Source organism: Mustela lutreola, chromosome 11 (genome assembly GCF_030435805.1).
Source record: "Mustela lutreola isolate mMusLut2 chromosome 11, mMusLut2.pri, whole genome shotgun sequence".
In the NCBI taxonomy this organism is placed as follows: domain Eukaryota; kingdom Metazoa; phylum Chordata; class Mammalia; order Carnivora; family Mustelidae; genus Mustela; species Mustela lutreola.
In genome coordinates, this window is record NC_081300.1 from 84,030,559 (window position 1) to 84,054,206 (window position 23,648).

The following is a 23,648-nucleotide window of genomic DNA, read 5'->3' on the forward strand; positions in this document are numbered from 1 at the left end:
AGTTGCCCAGATACATCACGATGAGGCAAATGGTGTAGACCAGCCATTGACAACTGTTTCCCCCGGAATTTTCACTTTTAAATCCTTAAGTCCTCTTGTGAATTGTAAGGGAAGATACTTAGGGTCCTTATGTTCTATACCGAGTCCTGCCAGCACTGTCCATAATGTGCTATTTGTTCCAGTGTCTTTCTCCCCAACCACATGATGAGGGCAGGACTGGCAATTTTATTTCTGTGTCTCCAGCCTGATGCCAGGTGCACAGCAGGCTCCCAGGAGTTTCACTGTAGAATTAAAAAAAAAAAAAAAAAAAAAAAAAAGACATGGTATGCGGTTTCTTGAAGCCAAACCTCTCTTGCAACTCCTGACAGATTCCAGTAAAGAGCTGGAAGAGCTGAGGTCTGCGTTCACTCGCGCCTTGGAGTATCTGAAGCAGGAGGTGGAGGAGCGTAAGTGTGGCTTCACCCGCTCCTCCCTGCGGTTGTCTTTCCCCTACTTGGTGGGCATGCCTTCTCCGGCAGAGGCTCTTGGTCTTTAGATTCTTCTCTAATTTTGGCTGCTTCTCTTCTTAAAGGTTTTAATGAGAGCGGAGATCCAAGCTGCATGATCATGCAGAACTGGGCTAGGATCGAGGTAAGTGTTTTTGACAGATGTGCCAGTGACATGCACCTTTGAGGGACATGTTTGTAACGATGTGGCTGCCGTTGCATCAGAATCCCCGGTGATAGTCTGGGGTCTGTAGAGATTTGTGCTCTGTATCTAGCTTGGTGCACGTTCATCTGTATCTTAGAGAAAACACTAGCACTTGGGTAAGAAGTACGCAGCAAACCTCGGAATGCCAGGAATTGACTCATGGACTTCTGCCCCCCTCCCCTTGGTGTCTGGTTCGTGAGAGGATCTCGGGTGTGTACCGTCTGCCAGGCATTTTACTGTGTGCTGGCGAGATGAGGGGAATCCTGCTCCGTGCTCCCAAGTCTTTGATCCCCTATGGGAGATAGAAATTTGACAGATAATTAAGGGATATAACGAATTCAATGTTGTTGTTGGGCCAAGGACCCCAAGTGAGTAAGGTATGGAATCTGCCCTTGATCAAGTCACAGAGTTGCGAATTCTCATCCTCTTTTATTTTCTGAGGGAGTCAGGTCAAAGAACCAGTGTCTGTCAGGTTCAGAGGGGTTCACTTGCCCAAGTCACTTAATAAATGGCAGAGCTGGGACCTCCTCCTAGATCGGTCTTTCTTTTCTCCACATTGCACTCAGATTAAATGCTTGTCGTTAAGCTTGATAAAAATAAAAAGTGACTAGTCAGTTCTGTTTTAAGTACCTGTGGGCTCCTGCTCATTGCTCTCAAATAGACAGGCAAATAGGCAGACAGCTTAAGCCTTGTCTCCTCTGAAAGCCTGAAGTGGTTGAGCTGGGTGTGCTGCTGTGGTCAGTGGCTGGGAAATATCCAGGGAGTCATGGAACACCGATTGTCAGTGAGGGGTTTTAAGGCACGTCTGTTTGAGGCATGCTTTGTAATGGGTGCCAGTGTGCTAAGGTTTGCATCTTTTCCTAAAGGAGCCTGTTAATGCATTTTAGGCTCGACTGTGCAATAATATGCAGAAGGCTCGGGAACTCTGGGACAGCATCATGACCAAAGGGAATGCCAAATATGCCAACATGTGGCTCGAGTATTACAACCTGGAAAGGTAATTGGCTTGGGGGCGGGGTTGGTGGTGCCTGTCAGGGGTAAGCTGTGTTAAGTCCTGGCTGACTCCTGCTGGCCTTGGCTTGCCCCTCACCACAGGGCCCTGGCCTCTGGCAGCCTGTCCTTTGTTCGCAGCTCTGTGTGTACTGGGAGAGGCTAGGGAACTCAACCTGAAATTTTGTGTCTGGGCTTGTCATACAGCCATATGTTTCTTTCTGTTATTTTGGTTTTTGGATAGAAATATTTTATTTAAGTTTTGGGGGAACTATTTTTTGTATTTGCTTTGTATGTAAAAGTGGAAAATATTAAAAAGCAAGGAGAAAACCCCTGAAGTTAATCTACAGTGGCAGACTCAGAGACATAACCCATTAGCTAATGCTTTGGGTATATTCTTTGAGATTTTTCTATGCTTAACTTTTTTTTTCCTAAAGAAAATACAGTGACAGTGTACGTGTTAGAAATCTCTAAAACTACTTTAAATCTCTAAAACTACTTTTAAAACTACTTTAAACCAGTAATACTTATATCATGGGGAAGATGTAAAGAATATGACCAGCCTTTCTGTTCATTGTATCTTGAATGTTGCATCTCAATAAATACATTTTCAGGGGTGCCTGGGTGGCTCAGTAGGTGAAGCCTCTGCCTTCAGCTCAGATCATGATGTCGGGGTCCTGGGATCGAGCTCCACATCAGGCTCTCTGCTCAGTGGGAAGCCTGCTTCTCCCTCTCTCTTTATCTGCCTCTCTGCCTACTTGTGATCTCTCTCTATTTATAAAATAAATAAATAAAATCTTTAAAAATATATATATATATATTTATTTTCATATATTTTTTTCATTTTTGAGTGTTTTGGTTTTTTTCCCCAATTTAAAAAATAACACATGCTCAAATTTAAATGAAACATTTGCCAAACTATGTGGTGGAAAGTTTATTACCATCTCACCCCTAGAGATGACCACTATTAAAGCTTTTTGAGGGGATGCCTGGAAGGCTCAGTTGGTTAAGCATCTGCCTTTGACTCAGGTCATGATCCCAGGGTCCTGGGCTCCCTGCTCTGTTCCTCTCCCTCTGCCTGCTGCTCCCCCTGCTTATGCTCTTTCTCTCTGTCAAATAAATAAATAAAGTCTTTAAAAAACAAAAAGCTCTTGAATATTCCTCTGGGTCAGCAACTCTCAAATTTTTTGGTCTCAGGACTCCTTAAACTCTTAAAATTTGAGAATCCTGAGAAGCTTTTGTTCATGCGAATCATATATGTTTAATATTACCATATTAGAAATGCTGACAAATATTATTAAATATCAATATCAGCATATTAGAAAACTGAGAAATGAAAAGTTATTTGTCGAAATAATAAATTGATTACATTTAACATAAAGAATATATTTTTTATGAAAAATGTTTTCCAAACCCGAAAATAATTGAGGGAGAAAAGTGGCATGGTTTTGTTATCTTTGCAAGTGTCCTTAGTCTGGCTTGGAAGATAGCTGGATTCTGATGTCTGTTTCTGCATTCACTGTTGTGAATTCTCATTGAAAAATAAGAGGAAAATTTGGCTTCATACGTACGTGTAGGAGGTTAGAAGAAAGGGGTATTTCACCTTCCCAGATAATTGTGGATATTCTTTCATACTAGAGCAAAATTAGCAAGTGGTTGTTTCTTAAATAGTTGCAGTGTGGAATCTGAAACCATTTAACATTGAATTTCTTTGTACTTTCAATAGACCTTTTACCTACACACAATTCTGTGACAGCCATTGTTCCATTTGGAGAATACTCATTCACTAAGTCATGTAGCTCTTCCCAGTATGGACACATTTCATCATGCATTATTTAACAAATTATATTTGTTCATATCCTCAGTGATCTTAGAAAAGTTTTTTTTTTTTTTTTTTTTTAATTTATTTATGAGAGAATGTGCATATGCAAGTGTGAGGTGCAAAGGGAGAGTAAGAAAGAGAATCTCAGGCTGATTCCCCATGGAGCATGGAGCCTGACTGAGGAAGGGGTGGGGGGCTCAATCCCACGACTCCCAAGACCCTGATCTGAGCTGAAACCAAGAGTCAGACGCTCAACCCACTGAGCCACCCAGGTAGGTGCCCTAATAGAAAAGTCTTTTAAAGTAGGAAGCTGTCAAACTGAAAGTGGCAGATACAGATTTTCCAAAATTCTGATTTTCACTTAAAAGCTGCCATTTTATCATGGCAACAAATATGGCCAGGGGTTTTTCTTGAAGTGACAGACTTCTTCATTAATTTTCAAAAATGTCTGCCAAATACTCAGGTCTACGTACCACTATTTTTGCCGCTGAGCTGTTTTCTCAAGTAAAAATGGTGTTCCATGAAAAAACAAACTAGTACAGTTTACACCCCAAACAGAAAGATAGGCTTTTCTTTGTGATGACCATTGTACTTTGGTGTGCAGAGAAAGTGCTTTAAATGTTCACATAAAGCACATCTACTTCTGTCGCACAAAATGTGAGAAATATGTGCTCAGCGTCGATTTGTGACAGGGGCCACCGTAGCTTTTGCACCATCAGTGCAGATGTCAACACAGTGAAAAAGTCAGTGTTCAATAATAAAGTAGTTTTGACTTTGCAGATCGCCTGAAAGGGTCTTAAGAGACCTTTAGTGGTACATGGATTCTACCTTGAAAACTGCTGGTGTAATTTTTTTCCCCAGTATTCTAATATATATTTATAATAAATATAAAATATACATACATTTATATAAATATAAAAATACACATAAAAGTGTATTTTTAAGTTTTTTAAAATAGAAATGGGAGCATAGTGTTTTCGTAACTGTTGAAAGAAAACATAGTTTTTAATTACTGTGATGAGCAGTGTATCTTTCCATGTGTGAATCACATTGTGTAACTCTGGGCATGAAATCTGACTGTCCTCTGGATTGGTGATTCTCCTCTTGGATAGGATGGCCTTCTAGAATTTCTCCCAAGTTATCAAGTTAGTGTTGCATTCTTGGATTCCCCCACCTGTGTTGCAGGTGCCAGTGCTATAAAGGCTGGACTCCTGGTCTCAGACTACTGTCCCAGGTGCATTTTCTAGCAGCATCTCCTTGCTAATGGAAAGAATAACTTAGAAGAAAGCCTTAGTTTTGACTGGAGGAAAGAGGAGAAAACATTTCAAGTGGCGTAGTACAAAGAGCTGTGGATAATTTGGGAAGCCAGAGTTGCTGCAGAGCTTCTGATCTTGTGACACTACCTGTGAGAAGATGGCGCCTCCCTTTGCGTGCCTTCTGCTTTGTGTCCTGGTGGCAGCAATGGTTTGTTTTCTGTCCTAGGGCACACGGTGACACCCAGCACTGTCGGAAGGCCCTGCACCGGGCAGTCCAGTGCACCAGTGACTACCCAGAGCACGTCTGTGAAGTGTTGCTCACCATGGAGAGGACAGAAGGTGGGGACCCTCAGCTCTCTGATGCTGGCTTGGCGTCTGTCCCATGCGCCCTCTTGTCTTAAGACTATAGTCTGTGAGGACAGACTGCAAGTGGTGCTTGGTGATTAGACTGTCATGGGAGCCCACGTCCCCTTGCCCTCTCCTCAGAGTCTCCGAATGCAGGAGGGCTCTCTGTGATGTTCCTATGCAGGGTTCTCTTGGTTCTTTGTGGTGGATGCTGTTCTGTCTACTCGCTAGGTACCAGTAGCACCCTTCCCTTGCTCCCAGTCATGACAGAAATGTCTCCAGACTTGTTGCCTGGGGATCCAGATTGCTGTAGCTGAGAATCTGCTGTAGCACAGTGTCATGGACACCAAAGGCATGCTGAGAGGCAGAGGGCTAAACATGGGCTTTGGTCATGTTGTGTCCTTTATAAAGTTTAGAACCTCGGTATTAAGTTCTCAATAGGGAAATAGTGAATTTATCCATAGGCATTGATCTAGATTTGGGGTTTGAACTCCTCAGAACTGGAAGTAAAACACTCAAGTAACAATAGCAAATTAAAAAACACCCCAGGGGCACCTGGGTTGCTCGGTGGGTGAAAGCCTCTGCCTTCAGCTCAGATCATGATCCCAGGGTCCTGGGATCCAGCCCCACATCAGGCTCTCTGCTCAGCAGGGAGCCTGCCCGCCTCCCCCCCCCCCCCCGCCTGCGCCCCGCCGCCTCCCCGCCCCTCGCCTGCCTCTCTGCCTACTTGTGATCTCTGTTTGTCAAATAAATAAAATCTTAAAAAAAAAAAAAAAAAACCCAACATTTATCATTTGAGCAGCTTTTAAAACTCTTCAGTCTTATACATGTCATGCTTGTACAATTTATATGAGAATGTCTTCATAATCTTAGCTAATGAGAATAACATCATATTCTGGTTTTCAGGTCATTTAAAAAAAAGGGATTTTTTTTTCCCCTAAGATTAGAGGGAGAACATGAGCACACGGGGAACGCTTGAGTGGAGAGTGTGGGGAGGGGCAGAGGGAGATACACAGGGCTCAATCCCAGAACCCTGAGATCATGACCTGAGGTGAAATTAAGAGTTGGCTTCTCCACTGACTGAGCCACCCAGGTGCCCCAGGAGAAGGGATGTTTTAAATACACCTAGAGAGGGGTGCTAGGGTGGCTTAGTTGGTTAGAAGGCTGCCGTCTGCCTTCAGCTCAGGACACGATCCTGGAGTCCTGGGATCAAGCCCCACATTCCCCCAGCTCAGCAGGGAGTCTACTTTTCCCACTCACTCTGCCCCTTTCCCTCCCTCCGCTCATGCTTTGTCTCTTCTTTCTCTTTCAGATAAATAAAATGTTTTTTGAAAACACACACACACACACACACACACACATCTGAAAGAGCTGTTCAAATTCTAAAAAGTTCAAGCCCACAGTAAGGAAATCTGGAAGTGGGGAGCGAGCTCTACAGTTCTTATTCCTCATGGGGGAGCTCTCTTGTGGTGGTGGGGAATTAAGAAAATTTTCTATTCTATCCTTTAAAATTCTAAAACATGATGGTTTGCTTCTGTTTCTGTCAAGGTACCCTAGAAGATTGGGATATAGCTGTTCAGAAAACCGAAACTCGACTAGCTCGTGTTAATGAGCAGAGAATTAAGGTAACAATGCTATTCAGGTTTTGAAGCTCTGCTACCTACTTTGTGTGTGGTATGAATGTTTGTCAGAACCTCTGAGGTCTTCCTAAGAAGTATCTTTTCCTCAGGGAGTATTCGTGAAATACTTATATAGTTGGGGAGTTTGGGACCTAAAGTTCACTGGAATGTAGATGGAAAAGTTAAGAATGGAGCCTCACTCAGCCCTGTGAATGGAAGGTAAACACATCCAAATTAATCAGAGCCCCAGTTTTATACTTTGTTTCCTTTCTTTTGGTGAGTAATTACTGGGGATGTTACAGAACATTCTGTAGATGTGAGATAGGGAAACCCAAGAAGCCTGAATAAGCCCTGGCAGGGAAAGTTGTGAACATGCTGTCCTCCTCTTCCTCTTCCTCATGACCTCTCCTTTCTCTGGGGTAGTGAATTTCCACTCCCTGCATCCCCTTTCCTCACTGCTCGTCATGGGCCCGTAGAGTTTCCGCAGTCACTGTGTCCTAGTGATGCGTCCAATGTTCCCATCTTCCCAGGCTGCAGAGAAGGAAGCAGCCTTCGCCCAGCAAGAGGAAGAAAAGGCCGAACAGCGGAAAAGGGCACGGGCCGAGAAGAAAGCATTGAAAAAGAAGAAAAAGACCAGAGGTGCAGACAAGCGCAAAGCAGAAGAAGATGAGAAGGAGTGGGGAGATGATGAAGAAGGTAGAGCTTTCTGGAAATGTTATTTGGGAACGTCTTTAACTTCCAGAGGAGTTACAGACACTGTACAGAAAACTTCTGTCTTGAACCAGCTGAGAATGAGTTGCTCACACAGTGCCCCGTCTCCCTTCCTTTCTCTGCCTGTCATCCACATGGGCGTCATCTTCCCCCTGCTCGGGTTCCCTGCCATCCTCCTGGCACTGCCCTGTAGCAGCTCCCGCCCATCTACCCAGGCTCCACTCCGTCCACAGTGCCATTGCCCCCTCCACCCGCCTCCTGTGTGGTGCCCCTTCACCCTGCTCAGGCTCCCACAGCCTGGCTGGCCCTGCCTTTCATCCACTCAGGTTCCAGCATCCCACACTGCAGCCTGCGCACACACCTGCCTTGCTCAGCATACCAGGTGGTTTTGACTTGGTGGAGTTTCCAGCTGGGGCTTCTCTTGCCTCTGCCATTTCAGGGGTGGGCAGGTGTGGGTCAGGAACATCCGGCAAGGGAAAGCATTATTTGTGGACATTCAAGGACTGCAGGTGTTTTCCTAGTACAGAGGTATCAGCCAGAGGGGCCGTTCTTGTGCACCTTGAAATGACCGTGGCTGGGTAGCTCGCTGGTCTTCAGGGCTGCAGGGGAAGGCAGATGTGGGTTCTTTTGGTTTGTTTTTTTAAAAATTTATTTATTTATTTGTTTGAGAGAGAGAGAGTAGGCAGGGAGGCAGGCAGAGAGAGGGGGAAACAGGCTCCCTGCTGAGCAGAGAGCTCGATGTGGGGCTCGATCCCAGGACCCCGGGATCATGACCTGAGCTGAAGGCAGAGGCTTAACCCACTGAGCCACCCAGGCGCCCCATGGGCAAGGTAGATGTGACGTGTGACCGCAGTAGCATATGATCAGGGTCATGGGGGAGGACAGCCTGGATTACTGGTGGCGGCCAAAGGAGGCTCTGGTGGGTCAGCTCCCTGCAGGAAAGACTTCATGCACCTCAGCATCTGGAGCTGGGAGTGGGTGACTGTCAAGTGCAAAGGAAGGGAAGGATAAGCCAGAACGCCACTGTCAGCAATGCCTGAGGCACAGAACACCCTGGAATTTTCCCTGAGCAGCAAATGAGTTTGTTAGAGCCCTGGTGCATGCTGAGGGCTCTGTGCTGGGGTAGGTGGGGTGGTGTGCACTGGTTAGACTTCATTAGGAAAACAGTGGGGAATTGAGGGAAAGATCTGAAAGTGGGTCCAATGCAGCTGGCTTTCAGTACTGACCCTCTGCAGACCATGGGGCAGATGGGTAGGTGTAGAATGTTACTCCACTCTGCTGAAGGACATAAGACAACAGTGAATGTAGAGGAATTACAGGATTTTGCAGGGTGTGGCCTGTGGAGTGCATACGTCAGAGTTACCTAGGTGCCTGTTTAAATGCTGTCCCCAGGGGCGCCTGGGGATTCAGTTGGTTAAGTGTCCAACTGTTGGTTTCAGCCCAGGTCATGATCTCAGGGTTGCAGGATTGAGCCCCATGTTGGGGTCCTTGCTTAGTGCGGAGTCTGCTTGAGGTGCTTTCCCTCTCCCTCTGCCTCTCCCCCGCTCTCAAATGCCTGCACATGCTTTCTCTGGCTCTCTCAAATAAATAATTAAAATCTTAAAACAACAACAACAAAAAAAAAACCCTTTAAGTCCCCAGGCTCCATCCCTCTCTTGCTACCCCAGGCTTTCTAGGAGAGCAGAACTAGAATTTGCCATCTGAACTTTGAGACCTGCTGACCTTTTATGCAATTGACCCTTGAACCTTGGGGCTTAGGGGTACTGACCCCCTACTCAGTCAAAAATCCATGTTTAGCCATGTTTACCTTTTGATTCTCCAGACACTTAACTGCTGATAGCCTACGTTGACTGGGAGCCTTAGCAGGATAATGTAAACAAACAGTTGACTAACATTTTATGTTTTTACGTGTTCTGTACGTCTGCTTATAGTAAGGCTAGAGTCAAGGAAACGCTGTTGCAAAAATCACAAGGGAGAGAAAATACAGATTGTATTTATTCAAAACAGTCCGCATGTAAGTGCACCTGTGCAGTTCAAGCCCTGTTGTTCAGGAGTCCACTGTGCAATTAAGAGTGGATAGCTGGGACTTGTGTTACTACCTCCCTTGATTTAGTCCACTTACATCAGTGTACCTGGGGCCCAGAAAGTCAGAGGACGAGCTGAGTGGGTCAGGCAGGACTCAACAGAGGGTGTGGTCCGTGCTGGGCTCAGAGACCGGGGGTGGGGGGGCAGGCCTGCTCTCGCACTGTGGGGCGGGCGCGCATAGAGCCCCTTACCGAGGAGAATTAGCAGTTTATCCACATTGCTGCTTTTCTTCCTTCACCGTGTAGAGCAGCCTTCCAAACGCAGGAAGGTGGAGAACAGCACTCCTCCAGCCGGGGAAGCACAGGACCTAGAGGCAGAAACCAGCCTCTTTGGGAAGAGTGCGCCTGTAGACGTCGACCCCCCCTCCAAGCAGAAGGAGAGGGCGGCCGCCCTGAAGAGGGACATGCCCAAGGTGCCCCATGACAGCAGCAAGGACAGCATCACCGTCTTCGTCAGCAACCTGCCCTACAGCCTGGGCGAGCCGGACGTGAAGCTCCGGCCGCTCTTTGAGGCCTGTGGGGAGGTGGTGGAGATCCGCCCAATCTTCAGCAACCGGGGCGATTTCCGAGGCTACTGCTATGTGGAGTTTAAAGAGGAGAAGTCCGCCCTGCAGGCGCTGCAATTGGACCGGAAGACTGTGGAAGGGAGGCCGATGTTTGTTTCCCCCTGTGTGGATAAGAGCAAAAATCCTGATTTCAAGGTGGGTCTGCAGAAAACACCTTCCATGTTGGGTTGCCGTGGATAGACTGAACGCTCTTTGCCTCCTGCAGCTAACATTTAGAATTTATGCGGGATGCCTATAGTCCGTTAAGAGCTAGACTTTAACCAGGGTCTCTTCTGAGCTGGGTAGGTGAGCCCTGACTCACAGCTTGGTCACTTCGAGCTCATGCTAGTTGACAAATGATGAGAAAATTAGAAATTGTAATGATGGCTACTTGCTACTGAATGTTGCAAAGTGGCAAGGGCCATGCAGAGTATTTACTATTTACCTTGTCGGATCTTCACCCCAACTCAGAATAGCGGCTTTCATTCCTGCCACATGTCTGGGGAGGGAGTGGGGGCTTTGAGAGGTTAAGTTACCTGCCCAGGGTGACCCCATTAACAGTTCACAGCACCCAGAGTCAGCTCTGGTCTCCGATTGGGGCGAAGCCTGTGGCCACGTCTGGTACCGGCTACAGTATGGTGCACTGGGTTGGGCTGTGGGAGTTTGACTCTTTCCTTCCCTTCTTCCTGTAGGTGTTCAGGTATAGCACCGCCCTGGAGAAACACAAGCTGTTTGTCTCGGGCCTGCCTTTTTCCTGCACCAAAGAGGAACTAGAAGAAATCTGTAAGGCTCATGGCACTGTGAAGGACATCAGGCTGGTTACAAACCGGGCAGGGAAACCGAAGGTCAGTGTCTGCGCAGTGTTAGCTTCCCGAGGCTTGGGCAAACCTAGTTGTCCATCTGTTCGGGTTACTAGGTTCTGAGTGGGTTCCTCTTTTGCTGAGAAACAGACAGGTTAACAATAGGGACACTTGGCTCTACTTGCATTTGGAGTCAGATTAGCCTGTTTCTAGCTAATTATACTGAAAAGAGCAGGGCATTGGGGGAAAGAAAACTTCCCATGAGTAACAGGGGTCACAGTGCAGACCCCTGGCTGGGTGCGCCCTTCTGCCCAGACTTGCCTCTTCACCAGGCCTGCAGGCACCTCCTCCAGGCCAAGACCCCATCCTGTCTGCCCCTAGCTCCCCTCGGCGTCCTGTGAGATGGTCTCATGCCACATTCTGACTAGTTGTTTAGGCACGAGTTTGGGTTACCTGTCTTCCCCCCAGCCCCCAGAGGGCTGCTGGAGAGTTGAGGAGGATGAAGTAAGGAGCGGCCAAGGCCCAGACATGAGAACTCACCCTGTGTCCAGCCGCCTCATTCATTTGCTCTTGCTGGATTTATACTGGTCTGTCTCTCCCTCCCTCCCTATTGTTCCTTTTTAATTTTTTGTATATTTTCCCTTTTTTTTTTTTTTTTTCTGGGGCAAGCACAAGGTATGCTGACCTCACAAAGGTTATCTGAAGTTACAGTCAGTTGCAGAAACGGAGGAAGAGTAGGGCCAGTGCATAAACCTATAGACGAAGGATGGTGGTGGAGAAGGGAACCTGATGTCGGGGTGCCTGGCCAGTACTGGCTTCTGGACTGAGGCAGGAAGTTGGGTCCTGGCTCACCTGTGCCTGATCTGATTCTGGATCTTGCCTCTTTCAGGGCCTGGCCTATGTGGAGTATGAAAATGAGTCCCAGGCATCACAGGCTGTACTGAAGATGGACGGCATGACTATCAAAGAGAATGTCATCAAAGTGGCCATCAGCAATCCCCCTCAGAGGAAGGTTCCAGAGAAGCCAGAGGCAAGGAAAGCTCCAGGTGGTGCCATGGTGCCGCGGCAGATTTACGGAGCGTAAGTGTGTGCATGTTCCCTGCATGCGCTCGGCCCTGGCCAGCACCACGGTGGATTCGTTTCCTGCCAGTACAGCGAGCTGGGGCGGGAAGCCAGGGCCTGCTGCTCTGTGGATGCTTACTGCCATTCCCCAGAGCGGGTCCACGCAGAGCGCAAGCCCGGAAGTGGAACCTTTCCTAGTGTTTGCCGGTTTACAGGTGTGGTTTATCTGAGGTCATTTGGTTTTTAGGCAGTGATTATTTTAGTCTCCTTTGGCGGTAGAATCCGTATGTGTGGATTCTGAACCTGACGGCTGTGTGCTTGCTGCAGTAATCTGCACTCTGGCTGTAACCACAGACCTGGCTTTTCACCTGGTTGGAAGGAGACAGCAAAATCGTGAGGTGGTTTGGTGAGGTCTGAAAGAGGATAGTGTTTTTATCTAGCCTACATGTGACTGTTGCACAGGGTTGGTCTTTCCCCAAATTGTGAAAAAGGCAGTTTATTAAACTGGGTTTTGCCTGTTAGTCAAAGTTACAGAGGACAGGAATCATCTTCCCTCTCTGGTTTTCACCCTTCACCTATTAACTTTATACTTTACGTGCTCTGAGAAATTTCTCTACTACTAATAAACTATAGAAGTGAGCCCAGAATGTATGGTCTTCACTTTGTAACTTTGGGTGATTGAAGACCATCCTCGCTTATTTTTGCAAATGAAGCAGGGACCACGAGTGGTTGCTTTGCAAGGATACATCCAGTGTTTGTTCTTCCAGGCGGGGGAAGGGGAGAACCCAGCTCTCCCTGCTGCCTCGTGCCCTGCAGCGCCCAAGTGTGACAGTTGCCCAGGCCGAGAACGGCCCTGCTCCACAGCCAGCGGTCACCACCTCAGCAGCCACTGAGGCACCCAAGATGTCCAATGCTGATTTTGCCAAGTTGCTTCTGAGAAAGTGAATGGGACTCTGGAGAAGGGAAATGCCTTACTGCACGCTGGCCAGGAAGAGCAGCCAGCACCCAGCTGTACTCTGGGTATGGAAGGGCCCGGGGCAGCACCCCTCCTGTGTATTTTCCTCGGGGTTAGACAGAAAGGGATGAGGGTGTCCAAGGAAAGAGGCTTGAAGTGCTCCCTCATATTGAGGGCAAGGGGAGGAAAGTGGTCACTCCATGGATTGAGCCCAGTGTGTAGTTTCTTAAGCTATTTTTGTGTCTTACAGAGTGAGAAACAGAAGTGAAACTCAAACACACCATTTTGAGACCTACTTGTCCAAACATTTTTGGTCAGCTCTGGCCCCTTTTATAAGACACTTCTCTTAACAGTCTGCACAGCTCATGTGCCCGTCACTCTTTTAATTTTAAAAGACAAAATGGCAGATGCTAGTAATTCACCAGAATGGCCTATTTTAGTAAAGGGGTGGTGGGGATTGGGGAAGTCACATAAAAAACATTTGATGGATTTTTGTTGGGGGGGGGTTGTGCGTTTTATATTATGTATTTGTAAATGACACATCAGCCCACTGTTTTATGTTTCCTAAAAGCAAAATACTTGTGAACTTTGTTTTATATGGGAACTCTGTGTGCCACCTGCTCTGGACCATTTTCTTTGCCTAGTGATTAGTGAATCGTGTTCTTTGTCTAAATACTGAGTTTCAGCCCTTTGGTTTTGTTTAAATACCACGTCAAGTGCAAACTTAAATTCTCCCCACTTAGCTTTGTTTATTAAACTGAAGTTCTCTTCAAAGCTTCTTGCTGAATGGTACTCAGATGTGCATTCAAACATGGGTCAATTTTGAAATGGGTGCACTGTGTTACCTAACAGATGTGGAAATAGAACTTTTGTGCATCAGATCCCATTGTCCCTTTGATTTAAATCATTTCAGTTGTTCTGGGTCTTCAGTTTTATAAACTTGATTTTCCTGCATTTTGGCCCTTCAGTTTTTCTTAGGGTTTTCTTTCTTTCTTTACTTTTTATCTTTCATCTCTTATCAAATATTTATTGCTTTAAAAGCCATGTTGCCAGTTCAGTAGGGAAACACAACTTTTTTATAAAGACATTCTGGGAGAAGAAATCAGGAAATGCTTTCATGCGTGCTAGAAATCAACCCACTTTATCTGTTTCTTAAGTTTTTGTACATCAGCCTTTACTACATTTTTAATGGGAAATTGGAAGTGTCATCCAAAAGTGTTGACAAAAGAGCAAAAGGAACTCTAGTGCCTGTCCTTGAGCTTCAGCGTCTGTCTAGCACAGGGTCCTTCATCTCCGCTGCACCCGCCCTCCCTGTTACATTGAAGGCTGTGTCAGACATCACAGTACCCCACCCCCTGCCCACCAGCCATCCCAACCAGGGACTACAGCGAGTGCCTCCAAGAGATAAGGCCCTACAGGCCATGGTTTTGTCATTACTCCTAGAAACATGAGCAGTAATGCCTTAAGGTCCTCAACTATCCAAATTCCTAGTTTCCTGTTTTTTAAGTGCATCCCCCCACCTACCCTGGGAAGTTAGGGTAGATTGATAAACATCTGAAGTCTTTTAATCTCACAGGTCCCCTCCATCTTGTCTCTCCTTTTCACAAAATATTTTTTGTTAGGTGTTAGTTGTGAATTAAATTCATGGTGGCCAGAAGAATGCATGCTGTGTCCCTGGTCCCTCCTGTGTTCCTTGGAATGGGCACCAATCCCTCCCAATCCCTCACCCCCACCCCATGGAAGCTTGTTGGTGAGGTGAGTGGATGGGGGACATGCAGGGCCTGCAACCAAGGAGCCCTGAGTATCTCCTCCCTAGTCCAGGCTGACGTGGATTCACTCCTGCCGCTGCCTATTTCACTGTTCCGCTCTCTTGCTGTTGGCCCGTCTTCGGCCCTCATTTCATGCTCTCTTGTGTCAGCACAGGCTCATTACAGAATTGAACCCACTCAGACTTGGGCTCAGGGTGTGGATGGTCCACGAAACAGACTGTCAGGAACATGTGAGTGGGTTTATGTGTTTTCCCCAGGAAATCAAGAACTGATGGTAAAGAGAAGCACGAAACACCATTTACGTTACTGGCATGTTAGCAGAAGACCAGTGCTTCAGGCCTGCCAGCGCAGGTAGGTCGCGGCCCCCCACAGTTCTGTCTCATCTGCTGGTCGAGATGGGCGCCTCGTACCACAGTACAAATGGGGCTTGTGTTCCGAGAGGATTCCTCCTTCATCCTTGTGACAGACGGGAACACGGCCTGAATAAGATGGCAGGGTCTCAGGCCTTTATGTAATAAAATACTTTATTAGAGTCAGTAATCTGTTAAAATAACCTCCTTTACAACAGAGCTAAAGTGCACGATTCTATGACAAAGCATGTACTTCTGTCAGGCTTTCTCGGCGTGCTTATAAAACCAAGACGATAGGAGAGTTCAGGTTGCCGAGAGACTTTATGGCAGCATTCGAGTATGAAAATACTTTTTATAAAGGTTTGAATATCCCTTGGGGCCACTTCACACAGCTTTTCTTAATCGTTCAGAAAGCTACTCTGCATCTATTACACAGTTAAATAACTATAGAAACACCTGCCACCTCAGAAGAGTGACCTCCTTGCTGTCAGGATGTGACTTTGCATGTGTTCACCACATTCTGATGCCGACCCAGGGCACGACAGCATGCTTTGCCGCTGGGAAAGGAGCCTGTGGCCATTTGGAGTCTAAGCAGCACAGCAGCGGCCATTTCAGCACGTGGGCCAACATGCTACTGGTAGAGAGGAGGCTTCTTCCATAGAATGAAGACTTGGAAACTTGGCCACATTACATGGGACATTTTATCATTTTACAAGTTGCTAGAAAAATAAGGCTACTCCAAGGCAATCTCTTCAGCTTCCCCTAGGGGATGCGGGACAGTACCAGGGCTGGGGGAGGTGGGTGTGGAGTCAGTAAGTGGGGAAGACTGCGTGACAAAAGGGAACCTCCTGGCTGGGTGAAAGGTTTTTCTTGGTTTGCTAGCAGCTCCCTCTAATTCATTATTGAAAAGGCTTATTTGGTGTTGACGTGGCAGCTGTTTTCTCAGATGTGTTCTCGAATATCTACCTACACAAGGTGTTCCACCAAAGGGTCGGTGAGGGCAGACTTGGCTACTCGTACAATACCTGATCTGTGCTAGGATTCAGTTGCATGACAAGAGCAGAGGACTTGTAGACTAAAATGTCTGGTCTGAGTTGCTGCAAACAAAGTGCAAGAAACATTTTATACACAGAGAAAACCTAACTGGCCACTCCCCTATTCTTAATTAGAAAAACAGTCTTGATGAGGGAATGTTAACAGCCTCTGGTACTAGAGTCTGCGAACTAACTAGGTAGGACTCAAAGACCTCCTTGAAATGAGCAAGGTATCTAACTAGAAATGTTGTCAACATTAATTTTATTTCATTTCTCCAAAGTTTGTTCTACCAGTGAGAATTGGACACAAAGCCCATCTCTTTGTAGAAGCAAGCTTTCAGTCATTTCTCAAAACCGGGACCAGGTTCTCCCCAAGAGTGCTGACCTCTCAGGTCAAGTCATAGGGCACTTGGAGGAGTTTCTCCTATGGCTTCTGGACCTCCTTCCATACTTCTGGCCTCTCCCCACAAGAGTGCAAATTCTGCTCCAGAACCTGTGTTCTGGTCACACACACACAGCACTGATGCCCCCAAAGCCTCCTTTGGGCCACCAATGCAGACAGCGGACACCACACAACATTTACTAGCCCCACAGAAGAAAATAAATAATAACTTGGGCTGAATTATAAATTACCTTAGAGATAAGGCTTAATAATTTAGGTTTCTTTTTCTGAACTGAAACATCTGGAGGTAAAGAATGTTTAAGTTCTTTTTCTGTCTCCTTTTGCTTTAGGAGACAATTAGGTTTCTAGAAGTGCTAAGGTTTCCCCTGCCTCGGGACATCCCTTGTCACCCAGGGAGGATTTCTAGGGTTAGGGCTTCACAGGCAGGGTCTCCTTAAACCCAGAGTGGTTGGGTTTGGCTTCAGGCAGTGCCACCGGGTACTCTGTTGTGGCAAAGAGCAGGGTGTCCAGAGTGGTCTCCGTACACTTGGCAATGAAGCGGATGAATGGCCTCACGTCCCCTTCATTGGCAACCTCCAGTACATGGTAGTACTCAGACCTCTGCTCCTTGCGGATGGTGATGGGTGGGTAGCCTGCCTGCATCAGTATGAGGTTCATCAGCAGGCGCGAGGTCCTTCCGTTGCCGTCGATGAAAGGGTGGATGTAAACCAGTTTATAATGGGCCAAGGCTGCAAACTCCACCGGGTGCAGATTCATGGCGTCCTCGGAGTTGAGCCATTGGATGAACTCCTGCATCTGCTTTTCCACATCTTGAGGATGGGGAGGGATGTGGTGTCCCACAAGGACCTGTGTTGTCCGAAACCTGCCAGCTTCCACTGGATCCACGTAACCCAGCACCCGCCTATGGATCTCCAGCACGTCGCTGATGGTGACAGACCCGATGCGGGAGACTAGTGTTGTGTTGATGTATGTCATGGCTGCATGCATGCCAATGACTTCGTTCTGCTCCTCCAGGCTTTTCCCTGGCACAGCGTAGCGGGTCTCTAGGATGTGCCTGATTTCTGAGAGGGTGAGGGTGTTGCCCTCGATCGCCACCGTATGGTAGATGTGATGGTAGTAAGTTTCCTCCATGACCCGGCGCAGCGCGGAGTTGCCCTTGGGGATGGACATGACCTTCTTCACTTTGCTGTCAATGATGCTAAAATACCTCTGGTCGATCTCCTCGACCAGCGGCAGCGTCCGGTCCCGGTTGACCAGTGCTTTCTCATGGTAGGGCGATATGGTCAACGCTCTGGTGTATAAGTAATCTGCCTGGATGATGTCCTTATCCTCTTCTGAAAAGATGCCAAACTCGTTGAGCGCATCCACGAAGTCTGGGTCCATTTTCAGGGCGTGCAGGAAGAGCTTGTGGGCCTTTTCCCGCTTGCCTTGGCGTTTCATCTCCAGGGCTTGGTTCAGAGCTGCTTTGGCTTCCAACTTAGCAGCTAGAAAAAAGCCAGAGAAGCATTGGCAGAGAGGGTTGCGGGGTGGGCAAAGAATGTTCAGGGGAGCTGTCCCCTGTGCTGGGCCTTCAGTGTGCTCGTTCCAGCCCTTCTGCTCACCGTTCCATGCTACACATCTCGATGCATTTGTGCCCCACAGCTGGTCTTTGTGTGTCCCAAAGCCATTCTTTGCCCTGAGAGATACCGCCTGGATTCCCTGGACCCCTGCCTCTGAGTGCCACAGTGAGTGGCTGTGGCTACAGCTCCTGTTAAGTGTTTCTCCCGTATTCTCTGCTCTCTGCTGTCCTGTGTCAGTCCTGGTGATCCTGGCCCTGACCCCTGGCCCCTCAGGCCTAGGCTGTTAATAGCTCCCCCCTGATGCTAGGCTCTGGAGGTTTCCCCATCTCTGGGCTGTTCTTCAAATCTTTTAACCCAGTGGTTCTCAACCAGGGGTGATTCCCTCCCCCCGCCAGGGGACAGCTGGCAGTGTCTGAAGATTTGTGGGGTTGTCACAGCTGGGGGGTGTGTGTGCTACTGCCATCCAGTGGGTAGAGCCCAGAGATCATGCTCAGTATCTTGCATTGCACCCCAGAGGAGAGTGTGGAGGGAGAGAAACTGCTCTAGATCTAGCCCTCCCATCACCAGCCCTCCACCCGCTGTGTGTCCGCCACACACGGGGCTGCTTTTCCTCACATCCTCAGTCTCTTTCACCCTCTGGTCGCCGCCTGGTTGTACTTGCCCTCCATGCCTTTTCCTTTGGGTCATTTTCCTGTTTACAATGGGGTCTCAGCTCAGGCGTCCCCTCCAGGGAGCCCACCTGGTATGCTCCCTTATCTCCCCATCACTGCAGTGACGCTTATTATCTTAACCGACTGTCTGTTTGTCTAGGCTGGGAGCTCGGGCAGTCTTGTACACTGAGTACCCTGCACGTGGGACACTGCAGGCACTTCACACAGCTAACCAATTAAGAAGTGAGGAGCGGTGTCCGGTCTGCCTTACCTGGAGAGGCCTTGGTCTTGGCCACCAGCAGTGCCGGGTCCCTGGAGGTGACACTGAGCTCTGTGGATGGTCTGCTGCACTTGGTGACGGCATGCTGCACCCTGTCCAGCTTGCTCCTGAGCAGATAGAAGCCCTTGAGCACGGTTAGACACTGCTCTTCTAAGGCTCCCAGTGGCAGCAGCAGTGCCAGCAGGGACCCCAGCACCATGCTCAGCAGCATAACCCACAGGAAGCGGCCCCAGACGGAGACCCATTTTGGTTCAGTCACTGCCATCACTGAAGCCATCGGCATGAGTGTCATCTGGACTCAGGGGTGGGCCCCCTGCACATATTCAGTGCCAAAGAACACGATCTGCAGGGAACCAAGAGTTGTAGATGAGGCAGGGGAAGTGGGTACACTCCAGGTAAGTTTCTGAATTCAGTGGGGGCTTGGAGGCTCCTGCACCTCCTATTTCACTATGACCGGGGGTTGGGGCAAAGCAGGAAGTGGATATAAATGGGAAGGGGCCAGCCTGGAGGACAAGTGCCACTTCCAGGGCCCCGTGACTCTGAAAAATAATGCCATGGCACTCAACATTTGCTGAGCATTTACTGTATGCCAGGCCCTGGGCCAAGCACTAAGGACCTCACACTATCTCTTGCAATCTTCAACAGGAGCTGATGGCTTTAGTCATCCCATTTCTCCACATGAGGAAACAGGCTCAGAGAGATGAAGCCCCTTGCCCAAAGTCACCCAGTGAGTAAGTGACAGCCTTAGGATTTGAATTCAGGAACCCATGGCTCTGAAGTCCCCTCCCTTGACCACAGGTCTCTGACCGCACACATACCCAGATTGGCCAAAGCGGTTCTGAGGTCTAGTCTTTGATACACACAGCTGTTTGGTGGCCTGATTTGCTGCCTCATGGTGGCTGTCCGTTCATGCCCACATCCTGGTATTAGCTGCAGTGCTGCTCCCTTCTCTAGCCTGCCTTCCCTGACCTGTCCAGAAAGGATCTCACCGAAAGCTTGGGCAGTGCCTGCCCAAGCAGTCCAAGCACCACTCACCCCCAACATGACAGTGGGTATGTGCTTTGGGCTGGCAGTGGGAGTGGAGGGGTCAGGTATGCAAGCACCATTATGCTAACAATAAGCATTTATTGGGCAACTATGGTATACTGAGCACTAAGCTGAGTGCTAGCCATGCATTATCTCAAACATCAATACCTTATGAAGGAAAGCTACCCCCAACTCCACTTTACAGACAAGAGAAACTAAAGCAGAGTAAGTCAATCTCTAGAAGGCCACGGGGGTAAACAGAAGCGCCACGAATGAATGGCATCCCCAGTACATCTGGGAAGAGCACCCAGGCCTTAGCCTCTATTTCCAACCAGGACCCATGCACCCCTGCTCCAGCCTGCTCCGGGCCTCCAAGACCCAAAAATGACTGATGAGGTTGGAGTCTAATGAGGGAGCCTGCTCGTTGATACACCTGAAATGGCCCGGTCTGCGCTCTAACCGGGGTACGCTGGACATGCTGTCGGGTTTTAGAAGAGGGTATGGGTCACTGCTTCGTCCAGGTGCTCTGAGAGGCTCCCGGAGGGACGGGATCCGCGGCAGGGCTGGAATTCTCCAGGGACCCAGGTCTGCGCGGGGGAGGCTGGAGATAAGAACGTCTCACCCCTCACTACGCTAGGAAGGGGGAAACTGAGGCCCAAACGGGCGAAGTGGCTGGACTTCGGTCCCTCTGAATTCCGCCCAGGCCTCACTTCCCCGCTGCCCCCTGCCCAGCTTGCCCCTTCCAGGCCCCTCCTACCGCGCGCTGCTGCCCGACCCCTGCGGCCGCCTTCCAGGCGCTCGGAGGCTCCGCCGCCACCAGCTCCCAGGCCCCGCTCCGCCGCCAGCCCTCTGGCCCCGCCCCCGGCGACTCGCAATTGGTCGGCTCGCCATCCTCGTCGCGGCGGATTGGTTTACCCGACTTGTCTCTGCTCCGCACTTCCGGGTTCTAGCCCCTGTGTCTGCTTCCCCGGGAAAGACGCGCCGTGGGTCACTCCCATTGGCTGGCTCCTGTGTTGGTCTCGTGCACTCAGCAGCCAATAGGTAGCCGTAGGGCCAGGGCTCGGCCACAGGCGGGAGTAGCGGGCGGAAAACCCGCGGGGCGGCTGTATGGGGGTTCGATAGGTTCCGCGACCGGAAACTCGCAATTTCACCTGCCGTGAAGTGCTGTTCTTCTGCTCATTGTGCGGGACCGCTTTCCTGGGCCTCCGTTTCCTTAGGTGGAAAATATGGATGATCCGCACCCTTTTTGTCTGACTTCAGAGCTCCTGTTCTTAGTCTTCACCCTGTGATACCACGCTTGCCCCCTTCCCTCTCTTTCTCACCTCTCTTTCCCTTTTTCTCCCAAACTTTTTAATTTGTATCCACTCGAGAAGGAACTGGCTGGTTTATTTAGCTTCTCAGAGAGACTGGTATTTTCCCTTGAAGCAGAGAGCTGAAACCTGCATCCTTGTTCGCAAATACTGGAATTCAACATCCAGGACATGCCCAGAAATGCTGAGCAGTTAGATGGGAGGCAGAGAGACCCTGGCTTCAATCTAGACTTTGTCACCTAAACTCTGTGTGATCTTGGGTGTTGCTCCAAGCCTCAGTTTTTCCATTTGTAAAATGGGGACAAACAGCCAATCCCTCCTTTGGCCCCAAGTTCAAGATCTGCAGAAGACCTGGCCTTCAAGATCTGACCTCCTCCAGAACACACTTTCCCCTTGGAAACCCCTATCAGGCAGTGGTTGTAGTTGTCACACAGAAGCCACACAGCCCTGGGTTCTAATACCAGCTCTGCCACTTGGAAACAGAGTTACATTCAACAAGTGACTTGATTTCACTGGTCCCGTCTGCTTTTCTGTAAAAGGGGGACAGTGTGATGACACTCCCTCCTCATAAAGTTTAGTGTGACAGGGAAGTGAGATCCTACATGTCTGGCACAAAGCAAACATTTGATAAGTATCTGCTGTTGCAGTTATTCCTAGAGAAGACATAAAGTCATTGCTGTTTTGTTATTCACAGAAGAAACTGTCAGAGCTGCAGGTGGCTCCAGTCCCTGGGGAGTGACTCCGTGTCCTCTCATAGGTCTCAATCTGTTTCCAGTTTAGGCAAGTGTGCTGTGGTAAAAGACACCATGGGGGCGGGGGTGGGGGTCATTGCAAAGTGAAGGACCAAACAACTTTGGCTCTTGCTGGTTGTGCTTCCTGTTTATATCTTGTAACCATTCCCCATTCCCCTAGCTCCCAGCCCTTGGCATGGAAATTGGCATCTAGTAAATGCTCGAGAAATTTTGTTGACAAATAAGAAATACCCAAAGCAGGACAAACCATGTTGTTTTTAAGAAACAAAATCAGGATAGTGGTTATTTCTATTTCTATTTCTTCTTGTTTCTATTTTTTAAACAAAGAATCCAATATTGTTCTCTTGAAGTCTTGTAAATTTTGCTTCTGATGGCCCAAGCAATAGTGTTGTAAAAACTTTCTCCGGAAGATAGGCCTACTATGCAACCAGCTAGTTATGGGGGATGGTTGGTGGAGTAGAAAGAATTGAAGCTCAGGGTCCAGCCGGTAGGTGTTCAGTTGCAGGGTGTATCTCTTATTAGCTGTGTGTCCTGGAGCAGGTCATTTACCCACTGAACTGGGTATCCTGGACTTGTGGAACTCTACCCCTCCCAGGCATAAGGTGATGTCATCATCTGCTTATAAAGGCACTGTCTGGGGCACTTGGGTGGCTCAGTCAGTTAAGCATCTACTTTCTGCTCGGGTCATGATCCCAGGGTCCTGGGATCAAGCCCTGTGGCAGGCTCCCTGCTCTCCCACTCCCTCTGCCCGTCATCCCTGCTTGTGCTCGCTTGCTGTCTCTGTCTCTCAAATAAGTAAAATCTTAAAAAAAAAAAAAAAGGAAAAGAAAAATAAAAAATTAAAAAACATAAAGGCACCATCCACCTTCCAGCGTCGCCAGCGTCGCCTCTTCAATGATCTTAGAAAGATGGGTAGCAAACCCAGAAGCTACACAAGAACCATGGATGAGTAAAATTGCCTGGGCGTGAGACAACAGGGGGAGGTGGGGAGTGTGGAGAGTACCTGCCTTATCCAAAGGAAGCAGCATCTTCTCAGCTCTAGCCTACATTTATTGTGTCCAAAAGTTGACAGATTTTCTAAATTTTCAAGATAGATGTCAGGCCTAGATTTTTAAGCAAACTCTCCAGATTTTCAAACAGTTGGTATGTCTGCCCACTGGCTACGGAGGGCTGCCAGACCGCAATCCCCGTTTTAGGCTTTTAAAATGGGCTGGAGATGGTGGCTGGTGGAACACAGGAAGGAACGTCACAGATGCCTCTTGGCAGATGATCGCACCACTGCCTGTGACCACTAGGGGGTAGTAATTTCACGGGCATCACTTCCCCCATCCAGTCTGTCAGGAGACCTCAATTTTCTTGACTGCCTTCAGCTGCATTGAATGCACAAAATACGGCCCCTGAAGCGATATTCAAAAGTTGGCTTGCTCCACCTTAAGCATTCCATGTTGGGTGGAAATGGCCTTCTCGAGGCCTACGAGGCCTACGGAGGAGTTCTCCAAAAGCTTACCTTGACACTTGACAAATGCAAAACAAAACAAAACAAACAAAACAAACCCTTATGCATCTTTAAGAAACAGCAGTCAAGCACTTCTTGGAGGCAGAGTCAGATTCTATTGCTTAGGAAGCACAAAACTCC

At 48.4% G+C, this 23,648-nt stretch overlaps 2 protein-coding genes across 5 annotated transcripts in view; one reads left to right on the forward strand and one right to left on the reverse strand.

Annotated features, from left to right (window-relative positions):
* Positions 1-15,605, forward strand: part of SART3 (spliceosome associated factor 3, U4/U6 recycling protein) — a 38,684-nt gene extending 23,079 nt beyond the window's left edge. For 2 of the 3 annotated variants that reach the window (XM_059139087.1, XM_059139088.1), the window contains exons 10-19: positions 369-446; positions 572-630; positions 1,578-1,687; positions 4,985-5,097; positions 6,652-6,728; positions 7,253-7,418; positions 9,764-10,218; positions 10,755-10,907; positions 11,752-11,942; positions 12,692-13,760. In XM_059139087.1, the coding sequence (XP_058995070.1) occupies positions 369-446; positions 572-630; positions 1,578-1,687; positions 4,985-5,097; positions 6,652-6,728; positions 7,253-7,418; positions 9,764-10,218; positions 10,755-10,907; positions 11,752-11,942; positions 12,692-12,869 (1,580 nt within the window). In that variant the 3' untranslated portion in view covers positions 12,870-13,760. Of the gene's footprint in view, positions 1-368; positions 447-571; positions 631-1,577; positions 1,688-4,984; positions 5,098-6,651; positions 6,729-7,252; positions 7,419-9,763; positions 10,219-10,754; positions 10,908-11,751; positions 11,943-12,691; positions 13,761-14,905 lie in introns of those variants that run through there. The other variant, XR_009345791.1, reaches the window with a different exon arrangement.
* Positions 15,155-20,817, reverse strand: FICD (FIC domain protein adenylyltransferase). Of its 2 annotated transcripts, none has more exons than XM_059139089.1 (3): positions 20,708-20,817; positions 18,916-19,267; positions 15,155-17,919 (listed from the first exon to the last, which is right to left on the reverse strand). In XM_059139089.1, the coding sequence occupies exons 2-3, from the start codon at positions 19,214-19,216 to the stop codon at positions 16,844-16,846; spliced, it is 1,377 nt and encodes a 458-aa protein (XP_058995072.1). In that variant the 5' UTR covers positions 19,217-19,267; positions 20,708-20,817; the 3' UTR covers positions 15,155-16,843. The 2 variants fall into 2 exon arrangements, with proteins under 2 accessions (XP_058995072.1, XP_058995073.1); XM_059139090.1 differs by lacking the exon at positions 20,708-20,817 and adding an exon at positions 19,743-20,692.
* Positions 20,818-23,648: the final 2,831 nt, after the last annotated feature.